Genomic DNA, 24,043 nt, shown 5'->3' with positions numbered 1-24,043 from the left:
AAAGTAGTTTTAGTTTTTCTTATTATGAGTTCACTAAGGCTCCATGACTCGTTAACAACTCTAGGCTTACTTTTACCTCTAAAGTAGTTTTAGTTTTTCTTATTATGAGTTCGCTAAGGCTCCATGACTCGTTAACAACTCTAGCCTTACTTTTACCTCTAAAGTAGTTTTAGTTTTTGTGACCATGAGTTCATCAAGGCTCAATGACTCGTTAACAACTCTAGGCTTACTTTTACCTCTAAAGTACTTTTAGTTTTTCAAACCATGAGTTCATCAAGGCTCAATGACTCGTTAACAACTCTAGCCTTACTTTTACCTCTAAAGTACTTTTAGTTTTTATGACCATGAGTTCATCAAGGCTCCATGACTCGTTAACAACTCTAGCCTTACTTTTACCTCCAAAGTAGTTTTAGTTTTTGTGACCATGACTTCATCAAGGCTCCATGACTCGTTAATAACTCTAGCCTTACTTTTACCTCCAAAGTAGTTTTAGTTTTTCTTACCATGACTTCATTAAGGCTCAATGACTCCTTAACAACTCTAGCCTTACTTTTACCTCTAAAGTAGTTTTAGTCTTTCTGACCATGAGTTCATCAAGGCTCAACGACTCCTTAACAGCTCTAGGCTTACTTTTACCTCTAAAGTAGTTTTAGTTTTTGTGACCATGAGTTCATCAAGGTTCAATGACTCGTTAACAACTCTAGCCTTACTTTTACCTCCAAAGCACTTTTAGTTTTTCTGACCATTAATTCATGAGTGCTCAATGACTCAATGACCGTGCCCAATATTAACTAGCGTCGTCACGGGCAGGCGGGCTACGTTTGCCAAAGAATATCTTAGCAGTTGACAACTTTTTCGTCTAGTAACTTATACAATTCATCCTTATATCACTCCAATTAGCATTGGATACTGATTAATTATTATAATAATATACATTAAAAGTTCATATTGGCGTAAGACGAGGTGAATGAATAGTCTTTTTCAAACTGACCGAATTTCCCTAACGTGCCCCATTTTTAATGACACTAATCCACTCTCCGTTAGCAGTCCTATCCTAGTAGCCACTACTAAAGATATTTGAGCAGTTCACGGTAAAGCAATTCAATGTTGGAATTGAAGTTCATGGACAGATGCAATCCAGTTAAATTACAATATACTACGCCAGCATACAGGGATAGCTTCAATGTGGGTAAACTGGCATTTTATTTCCATCATTTGGATGATAATATATGTAAAAATCGGCGTAGCTTATTACCATGACTGACTGTGGCTGAAGGCTGTCTTGCAAAGCCAAATAGGATAGATGAAAATTGGCTATGCAAAGACTGTTCACTGCAAGAGAGTTTATTGGGCACGGTGAAGACTTTGCTTTCATCGAGCCAAAATAACAAAATTAATACGAATGCTATCTACAGGTTGGAAGAGACAAATGACAGCCTATCAGGATGGCGTAACCAAGCAAAAGGTTCTCATGATGCGCACGTATATCATGTCGTTGCACTAGGCGAAAGAATAGTGGACACTAGAGAACTCTTCTATCGAATACAATATAAAATCGGCCATGATGAGCTTTTCGACATACAAGATTAATCCAGTCAACTGCGCTCATCTTAGTTCAAGAAATGGGTGTAGTTGTAAAATAACTCATCAAGACAAAGCTGTAAATCCATTTTCTTTATAATATCCAACGACTAGCAAATCAACTGGTAAATACGAGTAAGTAAATAAACAGATTAATGAATACGGTATGTCAAAAAGAGCAAATAATGTGCCAGGAGATAATCAACTACAGACACGTTGTTTGAAGGCATTTCCAACCCTTGAAAATCGATATATAGATCTAATCAATGTATGCATTATTCATTCTCCATACTTAATACAATGTTGTAGGTTGTCGCAATGGCATAGGTAGACGGGAATCACGGGATGTAAGAGTAGGATAAAAATTGGCATACGCCTACGTAAAGTTTACCATCATTCACTTGGAGATGCTGTAAGCAAGTTGATAAAGATGGCTTATTCTATCAATGATAATAAGTCAATCTAATGGTGCCGCAAAGAATTAAAACAAAATTATCCACAATAAACATCAGATCGACATCCATTTAACAATGGATGATACACTATTATTGATGAGAACGATTGCAATGACTCATAGTCTAAAGGTCTAAATTAAAATGGCCTTAGCTGAAATGAACCAGGTAGGATGTCTAATTTAGACGATGGATAGCTATACAATGTTCTCAAAAACCATGGCTATGTCGTCAATAAGGATTGTAGTATGTTACATGTACGCAGATCATCTTGTGGGATATACGTACTAGTAGGTATGCCAATCAAATAGATAAAAATAACTTATCAAAACAAGCCATTTTGCTGCATTATGGTACTGTAGCCAATGTTAATGAGCACAAAGTTAATTAATTAAATCATTGTCACCGCTTGAATAGGTAATCGTTGGTAGTGCAATAGAATAAATCCAAAGAATAGTACGCATTAGTCTACAGGATGATACAATTTTAATTCACTTTATATAGAGAATGAATTTAAGTGAACCTCCAAAAGAAGATGAAATTACAAACAATATCATGCCTAATGACAGGATTTGAGGGAACATCCTAATTGTTAATAATCACGCTGTCTATATAGAGTAGCTAGTACTTTGTAAACTTGACTGTCAACACTTGTTGTAATGGATAGAATAATTTATTTGATTTCTATTCTATCATTTTTTTTTGTGACATCAATCTGTCATCCAGGATCATCGTTCAAAATAAAGATACAATACTATTCTACTCTGCAGATTAAATACCATTGGAAATAGTCCCGTCAATGATTACCTATAATTATTTTTCTTTCACATTTATCTAGGAGCCATTGCTATCTATTTTTCTCTCCCTCTTTGTTTGGAAGGCTTTAAATAAAATTCTTCTTACTATATTACCCCCCGCTTGCAGACACAATGTTGATTTAACATTCTCTCGTCATAGCAACCGGGTCAATAACGCCCAGCCTCTGATCACTCGAATTAATATTGAAAGAATAGCTGTTGTATAAATGAAAAAGAACGGATAAACAGCGTCTACATGCTTGAATACGCTTAATCTATTGATAGAAATAAACCTTATTGCATGAAATGCTAATAGAATAAGATTTGAATTAATTTCTCTCCTGTAAGTAACCAACGTTATCTTCCTCTACGTTTTATGATGACTAAGTAAGGTTACATTTTGAACCAATTACCGCAAGTAGTACAATGTAAAAACCTTATGCTAATTGAAAAAGGATTACTTTAATTAAATCAAGCAGATAGTACATTGTGCAATCGAATTTAGTGCTTGTATTACTCAATTATAATTCACGTATTTGATCGAACCAAAATCTTGGTCAGCATGAGATTTACAGTTTCACTCCACAGTCGAGTAAAACTGTTATTATTGCAAGGGTTATTATGTTGCATTAATCTTTTAATATCATCATTATAGAAATGTTGTCAGGCTATATACACAATAAGGAAGCCAATTTTGAATAGGGATAGCAGCGACCAGTTGTTATTGTGTAAAATAATTATTATCTTTGTTAGGGCAGTAACATAGATCCATGATAACCATATAAAAAGTATACTGTTACAGAAGTGTTATATCTTGTTGATCGTACAGCGCTAATTTTGAAAAGGAGATAGAAGGATTTAGTTGTTATTGTAGGTATTTTAAATTTTTGTATTTTAACTAGATAATCTTAATGTATGTTCTAGATACAGTAATGGAATGACGTTTTTTCCAGCTGATCGAGTATTGAATTCATGGCATAACAAGTATATCCAAATAATCTAATAGGATCAACAGACAAACTAAAAATACGCCTGAATGATATGCAGTCCTTCTAATAAATAGTTAAGATTCAACACGTATATTAAATAACACAGTTAACCCATACACAAATAAAATTAAATTTCTTATATATCCACAACTAGTGATTAATTTAGTTAACGAAGGTAGTTAACTTATAAGTAAATAATTCGATTCGTAATTAAGATCCCGGTCATATATGGTCAGTCTGTGATAAAAGGTCTCTGCTACACATTTCAAATTGGGTTGCGTCTATTAAATCGTGTTGCATTCGCTTACTTTACCCTCAGGTCTACTCTATTTATTTTATTTATTTCACTAGCTCGGTAGCTATGTAAAATCCTAATTAACTTCAGTTAATTAATACATTTCTACGATTAAAGCAATAACCAACCTATCATGATTCTTGTATTCATTATAACGTAATCCACATTAATGCAAGTATAAACCGAAAATTATTTGCCCACATTTATATATGAAATGTCTATATTAGTTGATTGCCTTACGCTTTCTTCAAGCTTTAAAAGTTATTAGGAACTAAGAAATCAATCGATAATTGATGTAAACATCGGTATTATCACTCCTTTTTATTGTACCTCTCTATGGTTAATAAATTAAAAATCTTCATCTTTCAAAATTAAATCAATGAAAGACCAGTAGTTAAATTCCCTTCCCCATTACAGCCATAACGGTCAGATTAATGTAGGAATATCTGTTACTGCTGGAAGGGAAGTAAAGGATAACCGGAATTTTCATAGTTACTATGCTATTCTGTCAAAATTTCAAGAGTCCATATGAGCGAATTGTGTGAAAATTGAGTCGTACTATACACTTTATAATCGTAGGAAATAGCGATAGAATCTTTCATGCTATAATAAAGCATTCTTTGCTTTCGTAGCATGTATTATACACAATAAGTTTAACTTTAATACTCCGGATTGCTTTACTTGAAAGATTCTGTTTGCTACTAATATCGACAGATTTGTATTACTATTATTTATTGGTTGACATTAATGTTAACATAATGTTTAGCATAATTGACGATTGGCATTGGAGAAGAAATGCTTTTGTCTGTTACTGTTATTGATTTAACTCCGTTGTCGGTCCACCTATGCCAACTATGCATATATTAAACATGGCTGTCCTTTTGTTACGTAAATACTTCATTTATAGTTATTTATATCGCTTGCTTACAACCTATTTAATCGATAATTCATTAGTGGGGATACAGTAAAGACTTAGCTGTCAATCTACTGTCAAAAATATCAACCTCTTATTCTTGCCAAATTTAATGAGCTCTTGGCAGTAGCCATGGCATTAAAATGAATAGGCGATGACATTGCTAAATTAGATGAAGTGAGTAAATTAAATTACTACCTACTGACAATCTATTAGTGCGAAGATATGAAGATAGTATTAATTTTGCCTCTTGCAAGATAATATATGTATTACTAAGCAAAGATTAATGGCTAAGCTAAAATACAAATATCGCCTAAATTTGTGCAATAGTATGCATATTGAAAATCTTACTTTTTGAGTTTGTTAAAAGGCAACATCTCTATGAGCGATTGTTATGCAATTGTTGATTAATAACTAGCAATTCTATTTACATCTTCTTTATGCTATAATAAGGATCAATTTCGCCGCATTTATACCCTATATCGTATATAATCACATTATATCCCCATTACAAGTAGTTTAGAATAGCGAAGAGGATCTCGTATGTAAGAATAAATGGCAAACGTTGTTCGAAACGGATTAGCAATAGTGACAATCAATAGGCCAGAAAATATGATACTAAAGTTATAGTATAAAGTGTATCTTGTTGAAACCTAAACAATAATTATGAATGAACCTAGGTAACTAGTAAATTATTTACGGCCAGATAACCATGATCTAGTCAAAACAAGTATGACTGTGTGATCAGATAAAATACTGGTTTAATCTATCTAGTAAGGTATCTACTAAGTTCGTATATGTATAATCTTACCAACGCAGCTTTAGTACCTTAAATAGTCCTACTGCCCACTAAAATAGTGTCCAAAGTAGATTTTACTATAATAGAATACGCTCTTAGTGCTAGATCTTATCAATCACATATCAACAATAGATGAGATAAGATTAACGTTTTAATATGCTCTAGTCTTTATTTCTATGCGTTCACATGTACAGCTTTTGCTATATATAGACATTAGCTTGCTTTCTTTAAATGCTACAACATGGATACTGCTTGTAATAAAGTATTCTAAGTATCCTAATTTATCAAAATAAGCACTTCAAAGACGATAACAACATAAATCACAAACTTAGTAATAAGAAGTATCGCAATTCTATTGCTAATAGATTATGATCATAGATCATTAAAATATTTACTATATTCAAATGCTATCTTCTAAATTGTACGAAGCAATCCAAGAATAAGCCAATAGGCATTCAATAAATTAAAGCTGCAAGACAAAATAAAAATACAACAGCATCGCGCCTTCATAAGGTAGAATATCAAATAATGTAGCATGCTGTTGGACGTACGATATCTCTAAAATAAAGACACATAAACTATAATAGATGAAATATTGAACTGAGGACATGCTTTCTTCAGACAATTACAGGTTGCTATATTTTCATATCAGGAAAAATTTTTTCAACTAGCTAATTTAACTAGATCCATTAAATCGATATTTGGAGTCATCCATCACCTTCAAAGTAGCATTAACATCATAGCCTTACAAAATGTGGTATAAGTCGGCTAGCGTTTAATAAATAGGGCAAGTTTATCGCCTAACAATTCCTTAATTAGGCCCTACCATAAAATTACAGGAACACAGTTAAAGACAAAAGCCTAACTCGTAGGCGATAATATCTGAACAATTGCGCGTATTTTGATTGGTATTCTTTATATAATATAGATGAATTAAATTTATATTACATGATTTATCATTTCGAATCAAAGAGATTGAAATACTTACGAAATAAAAAAAGAAACACCTTAATCTGTTACAATATTATGAACTTTCGTCAATATGAGATAAAATATCATTGATAGTCGCAATTACTGGTGCTTCATTTTCAATACTGTAATAGAAATTATAATCAGCAATTATAATCAGCAATTAAATAAGAAATAATAAAAATTAGCGAACGACAAAGTTGTAATCTCACGCTACTATTTACTAAATCCTAATGTACAATTCGTTGTGATACATCCAATAATTACAACTAATTTTTAGATTTTACACCGTACTATAATACCTCTTGATTGCTTTTAAAGTCGTAATTAATTCACCACCATACAGTCTTATTGAATTGGTGTTGTTGGAGTTCGTGGTAACCTAACAATTTGCATAAATAATAAATATTTAAATTTACGTCTAAACATCCTTCCTCCGTAGGTATTAATATTAATAAAGGTAACCATTATTTCTGTAGTAGTATTCCTTACAAATCTTTTGATAATCCTGAATAAATTCTTATAATATTTCTTGGTCGAAACTTTGACAGCTTTAATTAAGAAATCCTTCACATTGATTTAATAAATAACTGATTAATTTCGTTTTAAATATGTTTACCTATATTGTAAATTGCAAACGCTTACGAAGCAACAAGCAGCTCTAAATAGCTATAACTTACAATATCATTAGCTGATAACGTCTCCTGAAACTCTCCGCCTATCAGCTGCATCGCTAAAGATAGACATCTAAGGGCCCTTTCATTTATGTTATCGCTATTGCGTGTTAGCTGAATAACAGCCACAATAAAAGAAACTGTGAGTTATCATAGAGGCTTGCCAGATTTCAAAGATAGTTTCAGTAACTAATTTGGTAAAGCATCCATTAAGTAGCAAATTTCCTTTGTGATAAACCCTTACCTCACATATAAGTGGTTTAATTAGTTTGACAGCAGGCCTGTTTGCAATTAGCAATCGTTCCGTATTTAGACAGTCTGAATTTTTTTCCTTTTCTTTTGTCTGGTAAAAAGTATCCGTTATAATATTTACTCTTTATGGTAAATACCATATATAGAGCATAACTAAATACTCCAAAGATTAATCGCTAGTAAGTACCTGTAATGCAACTCTGACTTTACCAGAAACATATTTTAATTCATGATACATAATGTCCAATGCATGTGATAAAGTCGCCATCTTTACTTCGTCATCCCTTATTATTTCATCAGCTGCATGAACCATATACGTCACGAATCCTACCAAAATATGTTTGTTTACTAACAGTGAGATCCACTTATAATTAAAAGTTCATACAGAATTTACCATTTTTAATCAGAATATCAAAAGTCTCTTGGTTCATCGGCAAGCAGTGATAGAATATATCAACGATATTATCTCGCATATTTTGACTTATATTGTCTTTATGAGCCTAAAATTAGGAATACAAGTTCTGCTATGATCACCGTACCATTTAGAATCTTATAAGCTTTACTGCTGAATAAATCTAGATTGCCAGTAATGCAGCTATGAACTCACTTCGTATACATGTAATAATGGTACCATCACATGGTGCTGATCCACAAACCTGACAAAAGAGTAAAAGAACGATATACGTTCATAGCATCCTACCAATTCCAGACTCGAAATTAAAAGGTAACTATACAATAGCAATAACTGCAATGAGTAAACGTAGAAGCTTACTTCGATGTTGATGGATACTTTTGGATCAAAACTGCCAACAGCTTAACTGCATAAGTAGGGATCGGATCTTGGTCTTTAAGAATGGCTTCGTAACTAAAAGTATATATATACCACATTTGCATATATACGAGCATTTTAGAAAGGATACACATCCAGACATTGCTTAACTATCAGATATTTATTTTGAAACTGTGTACGGCTCAAATAGTAAAAAATTTGTTGATCGATGTTTATTTATTACATGCTTAAGTCAATCAAGATATGTTTACCTCGGTAATAATTCTAGTATAATTAGCTTTTGTAGTAACTCTCTGTCAATTATACCGTATTCCTGTACGAAGACAATAAATTAATCCAATAACTTCAGTATCGAAGTATCAACATACGGTTGTACGTTTTAGATTATACTCATACCTTAGAAACGTCTGTATCATTCCATTGGTTCAAATACTGAATTCCAACTTCAGTAATTACACGCAAGCAAAGAACACGAGTATCACCTATGCATTAAAGAAATACTCGAATTCAGACTTACATGACAAGATATATTCCATAAACTTATACGCATTTTGTATAGCTTTCATGTTTACAATAAAACAATACTATAACTACCGTTAGAGCTCTCAATCAACTTTATTAAGGAGGGCATGATACTTTTGACCATCTAACGATACGAAAATGAATTTATGTAATTTATTATATCAGAATTAAGTACCCGCTGATAGTCAGCATTTATTTCAAAATGAATTGAAGTCGTGCCTTACTTGTGCATAATGCTTCATGACCAAAGTAGACTGTTGACATATAGTTAGTACCATCGACAAGACGATATGCTTAAAGTCATCATTAGCAGTGGGAGCTGCAGTAATTTTTCGAAACATAGTTTAATTACAGGAGGTTGGAAATGACATATATCAGTAAGGGTGCAAGCAAATTGTATAAAGAACCTGAAGTGGAAGATAAGCTTGTTGTCCCTTCATCGACGGAAATAACATGGCTCTAGAAGATTTTAAAATACTGTTACTTCTCGAATAATGCCAAATTTTACAATTTGGAATCTATGGCGCCAATACTATTATAGTGAGATTGATTGCTTACCAGAAGTGCTTTTAACTTCGTTAAAAAGACATCATCCGTTAATCTACTTCTGAATATCTAAATTGCAAATGAAGGTCATATCAATTAATAGATGCTTACTTTTAGATATTTGCGTATAATACGTGTGTAAGCAACCACGTTATTCTATAGCATCATACGATACTCACCTGATTCGTTAGCAAATGATGGATAACAGATAAGTAAGGTAAATTAGATTTTAATTGTTTTATTTGAGAGGATGACGGATGACGTCTTCCAGACACAACTTCCAGGATCCGCAGCACACCATCTGACTCATCAAGGAGTAGCATATTTACAGAATAGTTACACGTTAGTAAATGCTTTTAACATTTTTCAGCGCTACACAGCATGTAACGTACGATTCCAATATAAGCTGATGAATTATATAGAGAGGCTAGCGACTTTTATAAGGCAATAACTACCACTAAAAGTAACTTCATTTTAGGATTACCAAATATATTAGGAACAGCTTCCAAATATACATCAACGACACACTTTAGACATTTCAAAGCATATTGCTGTTGATCATGTAACTCGTCCTTAGAGTGAGGCTGTATTTTGTTGTCTCTTTCAATAAAGACTAATAATCTAATAGGTAAGCATTGATAGATTAAAAATATGCAATAACTCCTTAAGTAAGTATACAAATTCTTATATAGTTATGATCTAGGTATTATTCAGTTTTGATACGCAACAGCAGCTTAATATCTGCATAATTACCTAGCTTGACAACAAGTCAGTGCGGCATCCTGACTAAGCTTGATTAATTGTGATATTGCCAAGTATGCTTTACCCCGGATAACGTATGAGGAATTTTCAAGAAGGTGTATTAAGGTTGTTACAAGTTGCTGTTAATGTAAACGATTAAAATAAGGAATTTGTAAAATAACGGACTTTTAATCCAAATTGATATTATCAAGCTAAACCTTGTCTTGGACCATTCTCTTAACAAACAATTGCCCACTGAACAGTGTTGAAATAAGCATCGTTATCAAAGACTAATAAAACAAAGGTGCATAATTTTGATTAGCCACGAGCAACAAGTCAAGTTAATGCGTCGGATCTACACACTCGCATTATGAAACAACTGAACCAACGATAACTCACCTGAGAAATTTTTCCGACATTTGTCGAAAGCGATTTTAAAATAGTTTGTAAACCAACTCTGTCATAAATATGATTGAAGATAGAGGAAGATTTCCGATTTAGACGACTTAATGCCTGTAATTCAATCATCAATTTATTAATACGTATACGTGTATTATGCATTTTAACTATTGCATTATTTTTGTACTTAGTAATCGAACTATCATTAGTGAACTAACCGAAATAGCTGTAGCACATAAAGCGTCGCTTGACGAATGAGTAAATAAATTCCATAAAGCTTGTGCAGTACCAGGAGTAGCTAGTTTCTGAATTATAATTTTCGGTAACATCACTACACGTATATTTAGATTTAATGGTAAGAAACTCTGTTAATGCAATTGAGTAGTACCTTACTAGGCCTAGAATCAATCACAGCTACGCTTTCTATCGTTTTTGCAGCATGTTGTTGTACAATCGGATCACCCTAATTTTTAATTAAGTAATTCCTTTATTTAATATACGTATTTTGTATATAAGATACCAGTACCTAACATCGCAGTCAATTCTTTTAAATACACCGCACACAATAGAAGAAAACAGCATATCTACTAACCCCTTGCAAACACTTTACTATCATAACATAACTAGCGGAAGGAATTTCCCAGTTAGAAATGACTGAATTACTTTTCATCTCCTATATTATATGAAGGAATACAGTTAATTTAAATTTTATAAACATTTAAAAAAATACCCTTAAAATAGTGAAAGGTTATTCTTATCTATTATGAAGCTATACGTATATAACCTGTGATGCAACAAAATATATCAGTTCTCCCAATGCTGCAGTAAGAGTCTAGATGCACAGTTATATAATTAGTAAAACATTCTAAAAACTATACATCGAGATAATTCAACTCTAGATAATAATGCAAACAAACCTGTTTTAACTTTACATTTCGTATACTGTCACGAAGAGCATCAGTAGCCATTCCAAACAGCTATAGAGAGAATATACGTATGAAGGGTATTCAACAAATCTAAAAATTGATAGCAAGAATAAGACCAATTCATACCTCTGATATATTAAATTCTCGTTTAATCATGGTTGCACTGGATATAATGAGACCAAAACACTTAGCAATCTTTTCCTTTCTGTTGGTGTGAGCAATAATTAAATATAGTGGCATATTATAAAGGTAATTATATTGAATTAAGAAATTTATTGTTGTCCTTACATTTCCAGAATAGCCGGGGACTTTAATATGATAGCTAGCGCAATTAACTAAAAAAAAAATATATTGTATCACCTTATACTGCAAAGTTTATAATAGCGAACTAATCACAATGATTATGCCAACATACCAAGTCAGAATGAAATACTAAATCCGCGATGGAAGAGTTAGATGATATGGAAGTTAGGTATGTAATTGCATGCAATTTTATCCTCTGCATATTACTACCGCTCGATTGCAACGTTTCCTGGATTAACTGCAAATGAGATTGCTGTTCTTCGTCGGTCAATTCTACTATTTGCTCAGCTATGTTTATAAATTCAGTAATTTAAGATTAAATCATAACTTTCAACAATTTTATTACAGTCCCAGTAAGTAAAAAATTCTTAAAACCCGTTTACCAGTGTGTGAAGGAAATGACAAAGATTTAGCATCCCATTTCAAGGAACGACTCCTCTGCGTCTACACAAATAATGTAAATTATTCATACATTATTTACTATATGTGCATGCCAGTAAATGACTAAATAGTCGATAACGATTCTATAAAAATATATTACTAAATTATGCTCAAGCTTACACGATGAGTTTCCAGAATGGGAGAAGCAACTAAATCACTATCATGATAAAGCAATTCTGAGATGGCTTCAGGAACGGTAATTTGATCAAATTCTTCATTTGCAGGCTGCAACAAGATATATCTTACGTTTAATTTTCAAAGATGTCAACACACAATTAAGATCTTAGATAATTGATAACGATAACGTATTAATATGCTGCTGTACTGTGCTTTTTCTGGAAATTCTTTTATCTCCTTTTGGTGTATCCATAGGCAGAGTTTCATCTAGGCTATCATCAAGCTCTGGCAACTGAACTTTTTCAACTAAAGGCTGCTTCAGTTCGCTACTACCACTAACGAAAACTTCTGTATCACTGTATGACTGACTGACCACATTTTGCATAGTGGAAACTTCGTCCGTACTTTGCGCTACAGTTTCTTCAAGTCCCTTAGATTGCTCAACTTCCTCCTCAACGTCTTCCAGAATATTCTGGTCGTTTTTTTCGATGATCGTAAATAGGTTTGGTTGCTCAGATTCAGTGGTTAGAAAGTTAAGGGATGAATGAGGGCGCAAACTATAAAAGGACATAAAAGTCTTAGCTTCCTGACTTGGATTTAATGTAATCTGTGATTTCAATAAATTATGATTTTATTAACCTTAAGCTAAAGCATACAGGCTTATTTCGGCGTGAATCCTCTGGAGCGGTCAATGGTCTTATCACAGATCCTATTATACACGTATATTAAAATTGAAAATGCAAAGTAGAACTAAGTAGGAAAATTAATCAACGTTCGTTTTTAATATTTATCGAATCAAACCTAGGCCGACTACTTACCTTGATAAAGTGTTGAATTCTCGTCAACACTTTCATTCTGTGATATATTTGTGCTATTATCCAGAAATGATGAATTGTTATTATTATCACCACCAAGTATTGATTGAACAGAATTATCAAGGGTACTTCTAGATTCATCTAAACCATCTTCCTTTAATTGATTTACGATCTTGTTTTTCCACATTTCATGAGAGCATACTCTGGACCAATCATACCTGCATAAATATTCTTATCGTAAGTCATCAGCGATGTCCACTGATCTATCGAATAAATAAATTTTCCTATAGAATACCTTTCATTGGGATCTTTTCGCAAGAGTCCACTAATTAAATCTAAAAATTCTGCAGATATTTCTTCACTATGTACTATATATGTTATGAAGCAATGGTTACATCATCATTAATTCTTATTTTTCAATTAACAACTCTATCACTACTTAGCTACTTAGCAAGATACCCACTTGGAGAAGTCGGAAAAGGGGGATCGTTTTGTAAAATATTATTCGCCAACTCAGCAGTCGTTTCTCCTTGGAAAGGTAGATTACCTAAGTAAATATCAGTAAATCGTATAGTGAAAAATCAGTCCTATAAGAATCGCTAAAATCGTGGTAACAGCTACTAGCTACCATCAATGCCAGTAACGCCAACGATTTATTAGGTACGTTTTAGGGGTTAAAAAATTGATACTATGCAATGTACCTGTATACATTCGGTAAAGCAAACATCCCACTGACCATAAATCAGATGCAGGCGAGAACTGCCCAAACAACATTACTTCTGGTGCCAAGTATGGCGTAAATGGCATTCCAGTTTTTTTATCTGAAACTTTTTTCACATTAACTTCTTCGCTGTCACTTTGTTCATCGCTGCTATCACTGTCTGTTCCATCAAGAAAATCTAACCTTTCACCAAGCAATCGTGCATGATTGAAATTACTATATTTAATTGCCCATGTACCGTCAAGCAAGAGCTGAAATTATGAAATTTATTATTATTAAATACAAAGTCCGTGAGTTTTCGAGAATAATTAACTTTTATGTTATTCTTTATATATAAATTAGCCATCGTTATCTTTAAAAAATAATTGTTACAAATTTCTACGCGAATTGTTCATTAATTAATAAAACTAATGAAATTTCTACAATTTAGAAAATATAGCATACCTTGGAAGGCTTTAAGTCGCAGAAAACAATCCCTAAAGAATGTATAGTGTAAAGGCCTATCACTAAATCGACACCAAAATTACGGATCGATTCTTCTGGTAGGCAACCGTCTTGATTGAGTATTTCTTGGAGGCTACCTCCTGTACAAAGCTGAACTATTAACCATAAATGCTTTGAAGTTTCATACCATTCGTGAAATTCAACCATACATCGATGTTTCAGTCCCTGGCTTAATCTTACCTAAAGCGATGACATTGATTAATATTTGTTTACAGCTTTGTTGGTAATCGTTCTAATGATTTCTCATTGCCTTGATAGAGACACTAATTGTCATTATATTTATTAATACGCAGATAAATTACTGTGTTGGAAAGAGCATATGCTAGCGTCGCTATGCTTGATATAAGCTACTAGAATTGCATCACCAAAATTAGTTAGCCAGACTAATTCTAAATGTATTACTATAAAGTATAAACCATCTATGAAGATTTTTATTATTGGACTTTTACGAGCGTGTACTGCCATTAATTAAAATGAATATAACCTCAAAATATTGTACGAATAATACGAAACAATTGGTCGCAACTCACAACTAATCTATTCACTGTGGTTATAAATATTTGCTAATACATCGGCTTGTATGCTCATTCCGTCACATATCATTGCTACACCATACGTACTGTACTTACTCTGTTGGTAGTTTCTGCACGCTTGGATTTCTCAATACAATAAATAGCAACAAATTCAATAGCACCTCGTTTTCTGCCCTTATATACTATTGATCCATCACCACGTCCAATTTCATCATATAAAATATAATTCTCCATGACAGACGGCCATACACTATATGGACTACAAATATAATAACATGATATAGCTAAAATGAGTTCAATGACGAATATCTACCAAATAGACATTATCATGTTTAATTAATTAAAAGGAATGAAAGCTATCAGTTCCATCCGTATACTATCAGCATAGGTAATTTATCCGCAGAACTAATTATATGAACTAATTGACCGATAGGCTGTTTATTTATTCCAGATAATAATAATATTAAAAGTTATATAGTAAAGTTAAGTCGAGTCTATGAGAGGATTCTCATCACGCTAACTTGTACAGTAAGTTCTACTGGTGTAATCAAGTATCCATACAGTAAATAACATACGTAGTACAAGGTAGCTAATCAATATATTTATATCATAAATCAACACTTATCAGCCATGGACTTTACTAGTTCTACTATAGTACTGAACATTGTGCCATATACTTCTCTTAATAACTTCACACTATTTAACCTCTAGCGAATAATCAATAATACAGTCATCATTGATCGTAGACTGGTTATATATATACATATATATATATATATATATATTATTTGTCTTTCTCCTACAGTGCATACTAAAGATGCTGAGAGACCTATGATAGATAGGTAGTTCATTTTATTCCAAATAATCTCGAAAGTTATACAGCAAAGTTAAGCCAAGTCTATGATGGTATTCTCACCACATTAAGTTGTAAGTTCTACAAGTGTAATCCAATATCCATAAATAACATATCGTACGTATTACAAGCTAGCTAATCAATATGATGATATATCACACAATAACACTTATCAGCGATGGGCTTTACTAGTCCTATTACAGTATTGGAAATTGTGTCGTATACTTACCTTAATTCGTCACTATATGCATTTAACTTCTGGTGAATAATAGATGCGCGTATATATATATATATATCTCATAGTATATAATTAAAAATAGAAGGGTAATTATTGACTGCAAACTCTGGTAATTATTTGTCTTTCCCGCGAGCTCAAGCCCTATACAGTACTCGTATACTCAAGCTACAGTATCCGGTATATTCTCATACCTTGTATCAATTCGATTTTTCTCCTATTTTAAGACAAATAGATACTCCAAATCGACGATCCTTTCAGGCCATTCGCCTCCACATTAACAACTCGATTGATGATCCGTTTTAAGGTGGTTAAACCATTCAAAAGTACCTCAAGACTTGAGCCAAGTGTGGAGAAACGAGTCGAACTAAAGTTAATGAACTCCAAGTTATTTTATTAACGGTTATCAGCGACGCTGCTCTCCATATGCAACACTCCGCATTATGCACAGTTTATAGCACCTATACATAATCGAAGGATGGTTTCATACAGTAAACTGCTAGCTGTATCGAAGAAATGATCCGCTCGTCCAGCGTTCCGTGCTGCTAGAGTGTACAGTACAATGCACTCGGATCTCTACAGTATAATACACTGTAGTGTGGTATTGTACCGTGCAGTTTTCACATCCAGAGTGCCCTAGGCAACCCCCAATTTTTTTGAAGTAAAATACCTTATAGGCTAACGGTGATCGAGTAACTAAGTAGTAGTTTGTATGGACAAAATCTTAGTCTATACTGTCCTATACAGTACAAATGGTACAGTACCTTTCATCATTTCCTCACAGCGTGGTCGTCAAGATGGCGGAACTCGAATTGCAACCAACTGCCGAAGAGCGCGATGAATTTCAAATGGATGATGGAGACGGTAATCATTTCTGAAGGAAATGGATTCTACAAGTATTCCTTATAAACGATCAATAAATGGATACCTTTCTATACTTTGTTATAATTGTAGACTCCATCCAGAAACTAAAACAATCAGCCAAGAAACGAAAGGGTCGAGGTTTCCAAGGTTAGCCTTAAAGAAGTGCTTTGACGTTGCTTTAGTATAATGCTATTGAAAGACTCTAATATTCTCTATGGATATTCACACTGATAGAAGAACTGATTAGTGTATCATCATAATACTATTCATGATTCAGCAAAAGTTTAGTCTTGTTTGCCTCATCAATCGATCCTCTAGTTAGACTACGCACCAACCTTAGCTTTGTCATCGTCGTAATGATCGATTCATTGTAGCAAATTCATAAATGCACAATGAATTAAAAGAAATTATACAGGCAACAATTTGATGCTGACTATCAGTTTACTGTAGCTAACACTCTTGGCATGTACAATAGCGTAAATGGACGATGCACCCTTAGTTTTCTTAATCAGTTTTAAAAATTGTGTTGATTCGTCACTTCAACTTTCTACAGTTGTGAATTATCGCTAGTTCCTTTTTCGTCATTACAGCATTTTCCTAACTTACAATGGATCAATTTCCTAATTGTCTCCAATTTTAGATGACGGTGAGGAAGCGAAAGGTTCCAATTTACAATATGAATCCATGGATGTAGACGGTGACTATGCTACTGGACCCCAAAGATGTAAGTTATTGCTGGTAACATTTTGGTCTTTCGTGGTATATCTGATCACCTTGATAATGAATTTAGCTGTAGAAGGATGGATCGTTTTCGTTGCAAATATCCATGAGGAAGCCCAAGAGGATGATGTATACGAAAAATTTGCCGAATACGGAGATGTGAAAAATCTCCATTTAAATCTAGATCGTCGTACAGGTTTTATCAAGGTCAGACAATATTATAGATTCGATACCAGCCGCTCTTTTAATCAATCTCATCTTCTAATACTAGTCTAACACTAATTTGCTAGGGTTATGCATTAGTTGAATTTGAGACTAAAAAAGAAGCTCAGGCTGCTATAGATAACCTGAATGGTACAAATTTATTGGAGCAAACTATTAAGGTTGACTGGTGTTTTGTAAAAGGACCTCAGACATCGGGTCTTAAGAGGTAAATCGCTAATATTAATTTGTACCCCATTAATCTTATGCTGGTGTATATCGTTAACTTCCTTTGCTGGATGTGTTACATCTCTGAAGTAATACCATGTAATTTCTTTCTGTATTAGGAATGACAGAGATGGCCGAAGACGTTAATCTTTTGTATTTCATTGATTAAGTTCCTTATGTTATTATTATGAGCATCACCAACTCGTCTTTTGCGCTGTAATTCTACGACAGCAAAATGTTATTTCATCCAATGGTCTTTGAACGTAAATTCCTAATTATCGAGACCATGTCTTCTTTAAGTGCATGGTCACTTTACCTATGCTTCGTCTTTTACTTTGTGTAGGTAAACGAACATGTTAAATAGTATTTTATTGCATTTTCAGGTGGCAATCAGTTATCCTGCCCTACGTGTTTCATATAGTTATTTCCTAGATTCACTTGTGATAGTTCGCAGAGCTTTATGATCTGATTTTATAGTTAATACTATGACTTGTTAATTACATATACGATTGATCCTTTTACAGTATCATTAATGGCGGACATATGTAAAGCGTCCTTGTAATGTTATTAAAATTCAAGTTTCGTCTAATGTCGTTTTTAATCTCTGACTACATTTACTTTACCTATCGCTCGCTACATGACTACTGTACGTCAGCTTTGACATACTTATCAGATCGAAGGTTTTGATCGTACCAAGCTCTGCTAAAACACATGTCAGCAAAATTTGGGATTTGGTCGGTTTTCCCCTCTTTCGGAAGTAGGGCTAATAAGTAAAAAACGCAATTTATCTAGGCCTACATTTTACACTTTTGTTTGGACTTCATGAAGAATCGAAAAATGCCAAAACGGCATTTAGTGGCTTTTAGCAGATAATCCACAATCATATTACTCCTTCTAATTTCCATAGCTCACTAAGAACTGATTTTACTCGAATTTAAAATTATATTCCAAATAAGTTTCTTCGACTCGAATAACTAAATACATACTGAACAACAATTGGCTTAATTCTGGACTATTAATAATTAATTGATTAACAGATAATCCTGTTTCTAATCTTTACTAAGAATTCTTTTTTGCTCAAATTTAAAATTACATTCCCACCAGTTGCTTAAACTCGAATAACCAAATACTAACAACTGAATAACAATTCACTTCACATTAAGACTATCGTAGCAGTATATCCCCAATCTAAATTAGCACGAACCTAAAACCATGCCATGATCATATTACAAAAAAACACGCTTTCATAATACTTGATTTGTTATTTTTGTTTATTCCATACTTGGGTATTACCAGTCAATTATGAACTAGAATGCATGTTACTCCTTCATTATATAATTATTGTTCAATAGACAACGCAAAAATTTCATCCGTTAAATCAAAGCACTTCCAGACATGAGAGCTACAATCACACTATTAGTTATCCTTTCAACACTGATTAAGCATGAATCATGCTAAACTTTTAATTAAGATCCTAGTCTTATTACATCTACTGCTAAAGTGCATTGTAACCATTGTCTTATTAAACTACATATTACAAGAGTAAAGCTTAACTAGCGATAAAAAGACTGTATCAAGTCATCAAACTCAAGCCATCATTAAACTTCGTCATCGCTAGCTTCAAGGCCAGTGCTATCTGACGTTATTTCACGAATTTCACTGGTCTCAATATTACTTTCGCTTTCTTCAACCGATGTGTACAAAATACTACCCTGCTTCACTGTAGAGGTTACATCTTCCAACTGTAACGAATGAAAACGCAAATCTTGTAATTATTGTACCTTTTTAATAAGTAAAAAGCATGATGAACGTACCGTTGTCTGTTTCAGTACGTCAATATCGGAGTTTTGCATATCTGTATCGAGGAGTTCATCAGGTGTCTTGATGGGAGTATCGACTGGTGTTTCTTCCTTTCTAAGAGGCATATACCCTTTTACTCTCTCAGGCAAAACTTGTACAATTACGGTTTGAATTCGAAGTAAGTTGTCATTGATAAAAGGACGATTCTTTACATAAGTTTCCCCATATGTCATTCCATAAGCCAACTGTTCATTACATGAAAGTAAATGATAGCAGAACCAGTTATTAATATTTTATCATTGCATGTTGAACTAAGAAGCTTCATTTATACTCACTAAATTGATGATGTAAGATCGAGCAGAACAAATGTTTTCCATAATGTAAGGGTATTTATTTTCGACAACGTTAGCATAGGATTTCTGCTGTGTAAGTAAATTAGCTTATTAACTTAAGACAAGACATGAACATTATTTGTTATCATTAGTAATGCTTATAATATAGTACCAATTTAACAGAAACTGTTGATCGAATGTTGGATAATTCTTTCTTCAAGTATGAAAATTTTCCTTCAGGTCTGATATTGCTTTCCTAAAGCCGAATAAGAGTCATGTGCTCATATATTAACATGCGTTGAATAATTGAAGATTTCGTTTATGTTTTATATTTTATGACCAAAGTGAACATAGGTAACTTACAGTCTTTGCCGATGCAGTCGATTCTTCGCCAGCTACGCTTTCGTCGGTAAAAGGGCTCTTTTTGTCAAGAGATTTATCATAAGCAATCTAATAACAGACAACTTTCATTAGTGTCGTAATATAATGGAAAAAAGATTGTTAGATTGGTATTTTGTCAAGTAATTTAAGCTATTAAAAGAAATTGAAGTTTACCAAATCTACAGAGTATTTAAATTTGCTGATGATCTCGGGACCGCGTTGTTTTACGTTTTCTAGTCGAGTAACCATTTGGGTAAACAAGCGGCGTTTAACCTTGGAAGTCAGCGTGTAAATGCGATCGACTTTGCCAGTTGCGCTTTCCTCGTTTTCTTCCAGCATTTCAGTTATCTTATTGTCTTGATTAGGATCACTGGCAGTTTTCACTTCTAGTTCATCTACTCCAGGCAATATATATTCGACGGTATTATCAGTAACATCCAAAACCTTATCAATCCCATTACTGACACGTTCTACTAGATAAGATTTGCGAACGCAGTCAATATTTGCTTTCAAATTGTCTTCGAATCTTGTGCGAATCTAGAATGGAATAATTTTCCGGTTACTACTTTTCTAGAAATAATTGTTGTTCTACTCGATAATAAATTAGCAAAGATGACAAGTGACCAACCTTATCTGATGATTCCTTAACAATTGGGATCTTCTCCTCTAATTTCTCCAATTGACGACTAGCAAAACCGTCTGCCGCAACAACTACAATGAAAAATTATGTACGTAGAACGATGTTAGCCTTGCTATAAGATGACGTCTATATTCATAAGCATTGAATCTATCATTCACTAGAGATTGAAAGTAATGACCATCAAACTAATACACTCCGTCTCATACCGAAAGTACAGCGTGTCCTATTACAGACGCAGAGCCCTACTCCATAGTGATTGATATCTACGTAACTAATTCTATCCGTATACTTGTCTTTGAATTAATTATACATGATCCTGATTCACTCTACCGTAATTAGTTTACCCAATTATGTTCGATTCATCACTTTACCGTTTACATGCCTTTCAAAAAGACATCCCTACACAAATTTGTACGTACTCAGGAATTAGGCATAGACGACATACTGTATACCAACTCTTACAAACTTACTATACTACAGTATACAGTAGAGTCATTTTTGAAATGATGACATCCTACAACCTACAGTACACTACAGTTATACTTATTACTGGACAGACTACAGTAGTCTTCTACTACATACAGTCGAGTACCCTAGCGGGTGTCGATGAAATCAGAATTAGAAAAGAACTATTTCACAACTAATGCCTAATTTGACTGACTGGATTGCCCGATCTTGATCGAGATGTAGTCATATGAACATTGACCAGTAAAACGAATATTATTCAGAGGGAGTACAGTACACTTACTCTGTTGCTGAAATGGCTGCAAAGCTGAAGTCAGAATGTTGGTCACAGAAGTTTCAATCTTGTCCAAGCCCCCTTTCAACATATCGCTTTTTACTTTGGTTGTCTGATAAACACTTGAGACTTGATTGACAGCAAAGTTAATAACAGGATAACTACTAAGGCGCTGGACAGTCGCCAACGTCGACATTTCTCCGTCCATAGTCATTTCTTTTTCAGTTTTTTCTCTTTTACCGTTTTGATACCGGAATAATTTCGCAACGATTTCTCCAGCAGTTATTCAATTTTTGAATGAGTCAACTTTCGTTACCGGTGGCCCTTTTATACTGTAGGCCAACGGGCTGACAAAGGGCTTCAGTGTTGCGGTCTCTTTGCCCTGGTTGGACTTTGTACCCTGAACTGTATAGTCCATTCCTGGAAACGTGTGAATGGTTTTACAGTACAATATACTGTGGAACGGTACAGCAATATACTGTACCGTTTGTACTGTACTGCCCAACTTACAGGATTGGAAAATACAGTATTACACTAGACGATCTGGAACTTCAAACTGTGTCGGCGAAATCAAGCTCAAAGTAGATAAAATCGTCTATGTAGATGTAGCCCAATCACTCAGGGACGTCAACCTCATCCTCCTGCCTTTACATATCGATTTTGAACAGGAGTGTTCACAAATTGCAACTTTCAATTTTCCACGCCAAGTTCCCATCCAAGTTAAACGCGCTGTCCACTACAGTACAATCCTCTACAGTGCATACTCTACTGTAGACTATAGAGTTGAGTTTGCATTGTAAAATCACTCGCTAAAGGTCAAGATTTCATCATCTTTCACTATGCTCTCAGCATGACCTCTGTCCTCTAGCATAGTGTAAGCTAGCAGCGTTAGAATATTCTGGTTGAGGATGACAGTAGCAACGGATTGCTTGTTCCTATCGAAATGATGAATCACCACAATAACAATCCTTGAAGAACAAAATACAGTAGATTTGTAATTGCCATTTATGGCGATATGATGATACTAGTCAATTTGGGGATGATGTTTTGAAGATGGACGCAATCTCCTATTTTACCACCATAAGTTGCACGCGCTACATACGTGCTCTGAATGGGTCAATTCCCGCAGGTGTCACTTAGCAAGCCAAAATAAAATAGTTGTAGAGCAATAACATAGTTGAAATCAACACATTTCTAAGACGGTAGTTCTACCCAAAAATAAAACCAATAAATTGCATTTTGGCTATGAATAAAGCGGAAAAAGGTGCCATAGTACAAGCTAAAATAAAATATTTGCACTGTAATAACATAAGTATTTGAAATCAGCACATTTCTAATTGGGCTACTTCAGAAAAAGAATAATAATACCGTATAGTACTGTAGTAATAAATTGCATTACAGTCATTGCTATCATAAATAAAGTAGAGAAAGCTACTTCACTAATGTTAGGCTTGGCTGTTTACACCATCCTCGATTTTATAGCATTATTTGAATTTCACACCTAGCGTAAATACGTCAGTAGGTAGGAATGTATCGCCAGAGTACGGAAATTACCAAGACTTGTTTTGAAAATGCCCAACATAATAAAAAGTTATAAATACGACTATGAAATCCAAGTAATAGAATATCGTAATCACTCCTGACTTATAAATAAGTAAGCCGGCAGTAAACGAGCATAGTAGTCAACACTTTATAACCAAAGTAATAGAATACCGTAGGCACTTCTGACCTAACAGCAAATACGTTGGCAGTAAACGAGTGCAGTAGTCAACACTTTATCTGCGACTGTTAAAATTCTGTCCAATATTAACGATTCGCTTTTGTGTAAAATTGATCATAAAACAGTGACAATAGAAATGTGATAAATACTTTTTTATCATTATAGGATTCACTCACTGACTACGAGTACTTAACGCCATCACACTCCACTATACATGCATGGAAGAAACGGTCTAGTAATCCTACTCAATA

At 33.7% G+C, this 24,043-nt stretch overlaps 4 protein-coding genes across 4 annotated transcripts; 1 reads left to right on the top strand and 3 right to left on the bottom strand.

Annotated features, from left to right (window-relative positions):
• Positions 1-6,850: 6,850 nt before the first annotated feature.
• On the bottom strand, positions 6,851-15,313 carry TRIADDRAFT_54294 (uncharacterized protein; the record flags this gene model as incomplete). Its single annotated transcript, XM_002110337.1, has 36 exons — positions 6,851-6,920; positions 7,098-7,177; positions 7,476-7,583; positions 7,714-7,812; positions 7,909-8,048; positions 8,116-8,221; positions 8,329-8,377; positions 8,494-8,586; positions 8,763-8,824; positions 8,908-8,993; positions 9,106-9,157; positions 9,258-9,352; positions 9,441-9,492; positions 9,592-9,648; positions 9,759-9,884; positions 10,035-10,200; positions 10,333-10,460; positions 10,720-10,833; positions 10,938-11,024; positions 11,108-11,182; positions 11,312-11,392; positions 11,504-11,551; positions 11,637-11,696; positions 11,772-11,850; positions 11,934-11,980; positions 12,061-12,236; positions 12,332-12,392; positions 12,510-12,614; positions 12,715-13,113; positions 13,163-13,215; positions 13,325-13,539; positions 13,617-13,689; positions 13,785-13,868; positions 14,023-14,293; positions 14,487-14,726; positions 15,176-15,313. 36 exons carry the CDS (start codon positions 15,311-15,313, stop codon positions 6,851-6,853), a joined length of 3,975 nt encoding a protein of 1,324 aa, XP_002110373.1.
• A 1,651-nt stretch (positions 15,314-16,964) lies between these two features.
• On the top strand, positions 16,965-18,766 carry TRIADDRAFT_63736 (expressed hypothetical protein; the record flags this gene model as incomplete). The annotated part of the gene is made up of 6 exons (XM_002110855.1): positions 16,965-17,031; positions 17,122-17,178; positions 17,672-17,755; positions 17,822-17,958; positions 18,042-18,181; positions 18,300-18,766. 6 exons carry the CDS (start codon positions 16,965-16,967, stop codon positions 18,325-18,327), a joined length of 513 nt encoding a protein of 170 aa, XP_002110891.1. The 3' UTR covers positions 18,328-18,766.
• Positions 18,767-19,778: 1,012 nt separating this feature from the next.
• TRIADDRAFT_54292 (uncharacterized protein) lies at positions 19,779-20,213 on the bottom strand (the record flags this gene model as incomplete). Its single annotated transcript, XM_002110336.1, has 2 exons — positions 19,779-19,922; positions 19,995-20,213. 2 exons carry the CDS (start codon positions 20,211-20,213, stop codon positions 19,779-19,781), a joined length of 363 nt encoding a protein of 120 aa, XP_002110372.1.
• Positions 20,214-20,460: 247 nt separating this feature from the next.
• On the bottom strand, positions 20,461-22,286 carry TRIADDRAFT_54291 (uncharacterized protein; the record flags this gene model as incomplete). The annotated part of the gene is made up of 5 exons (XM_002110335.1): positions 20,461-20,568; positions 20,676-20,762; positions 20,868-21,230; positions 21,322-21,404; positions 22,082-22,286. The coding sequence occupies 5 exons, from the start codon at positions 22,284-22,286 to the stop codon at positions 20,461-20,463; spliced, it is 846 nt and encodes a 281-aa protein (XP_002110371.1).
• Between the last annotated feature and the right edge of the window lie 1,757 nt (positions 22,287-24,043).

This window comes from Trichoplax adhaerens, genomic scaffold, assembly GCF_000150275.1.
Source record: "Trichoplax adhaerens TRIADscaffold_3 genomic scaffold, whole genome shotgun sequence".
NCBI lineage: Eukaryota > Metazoa > Placozoa > Uniplacotomia > Trichoplacea > Trichoplacidae > Trichoplax > Trichoplax adhaerens.
The sequence above is the reverse complement of the archived record's forward strand: the minus strand, read 5'-3'. Positions and strand labels throughout refer to the sequence as shown.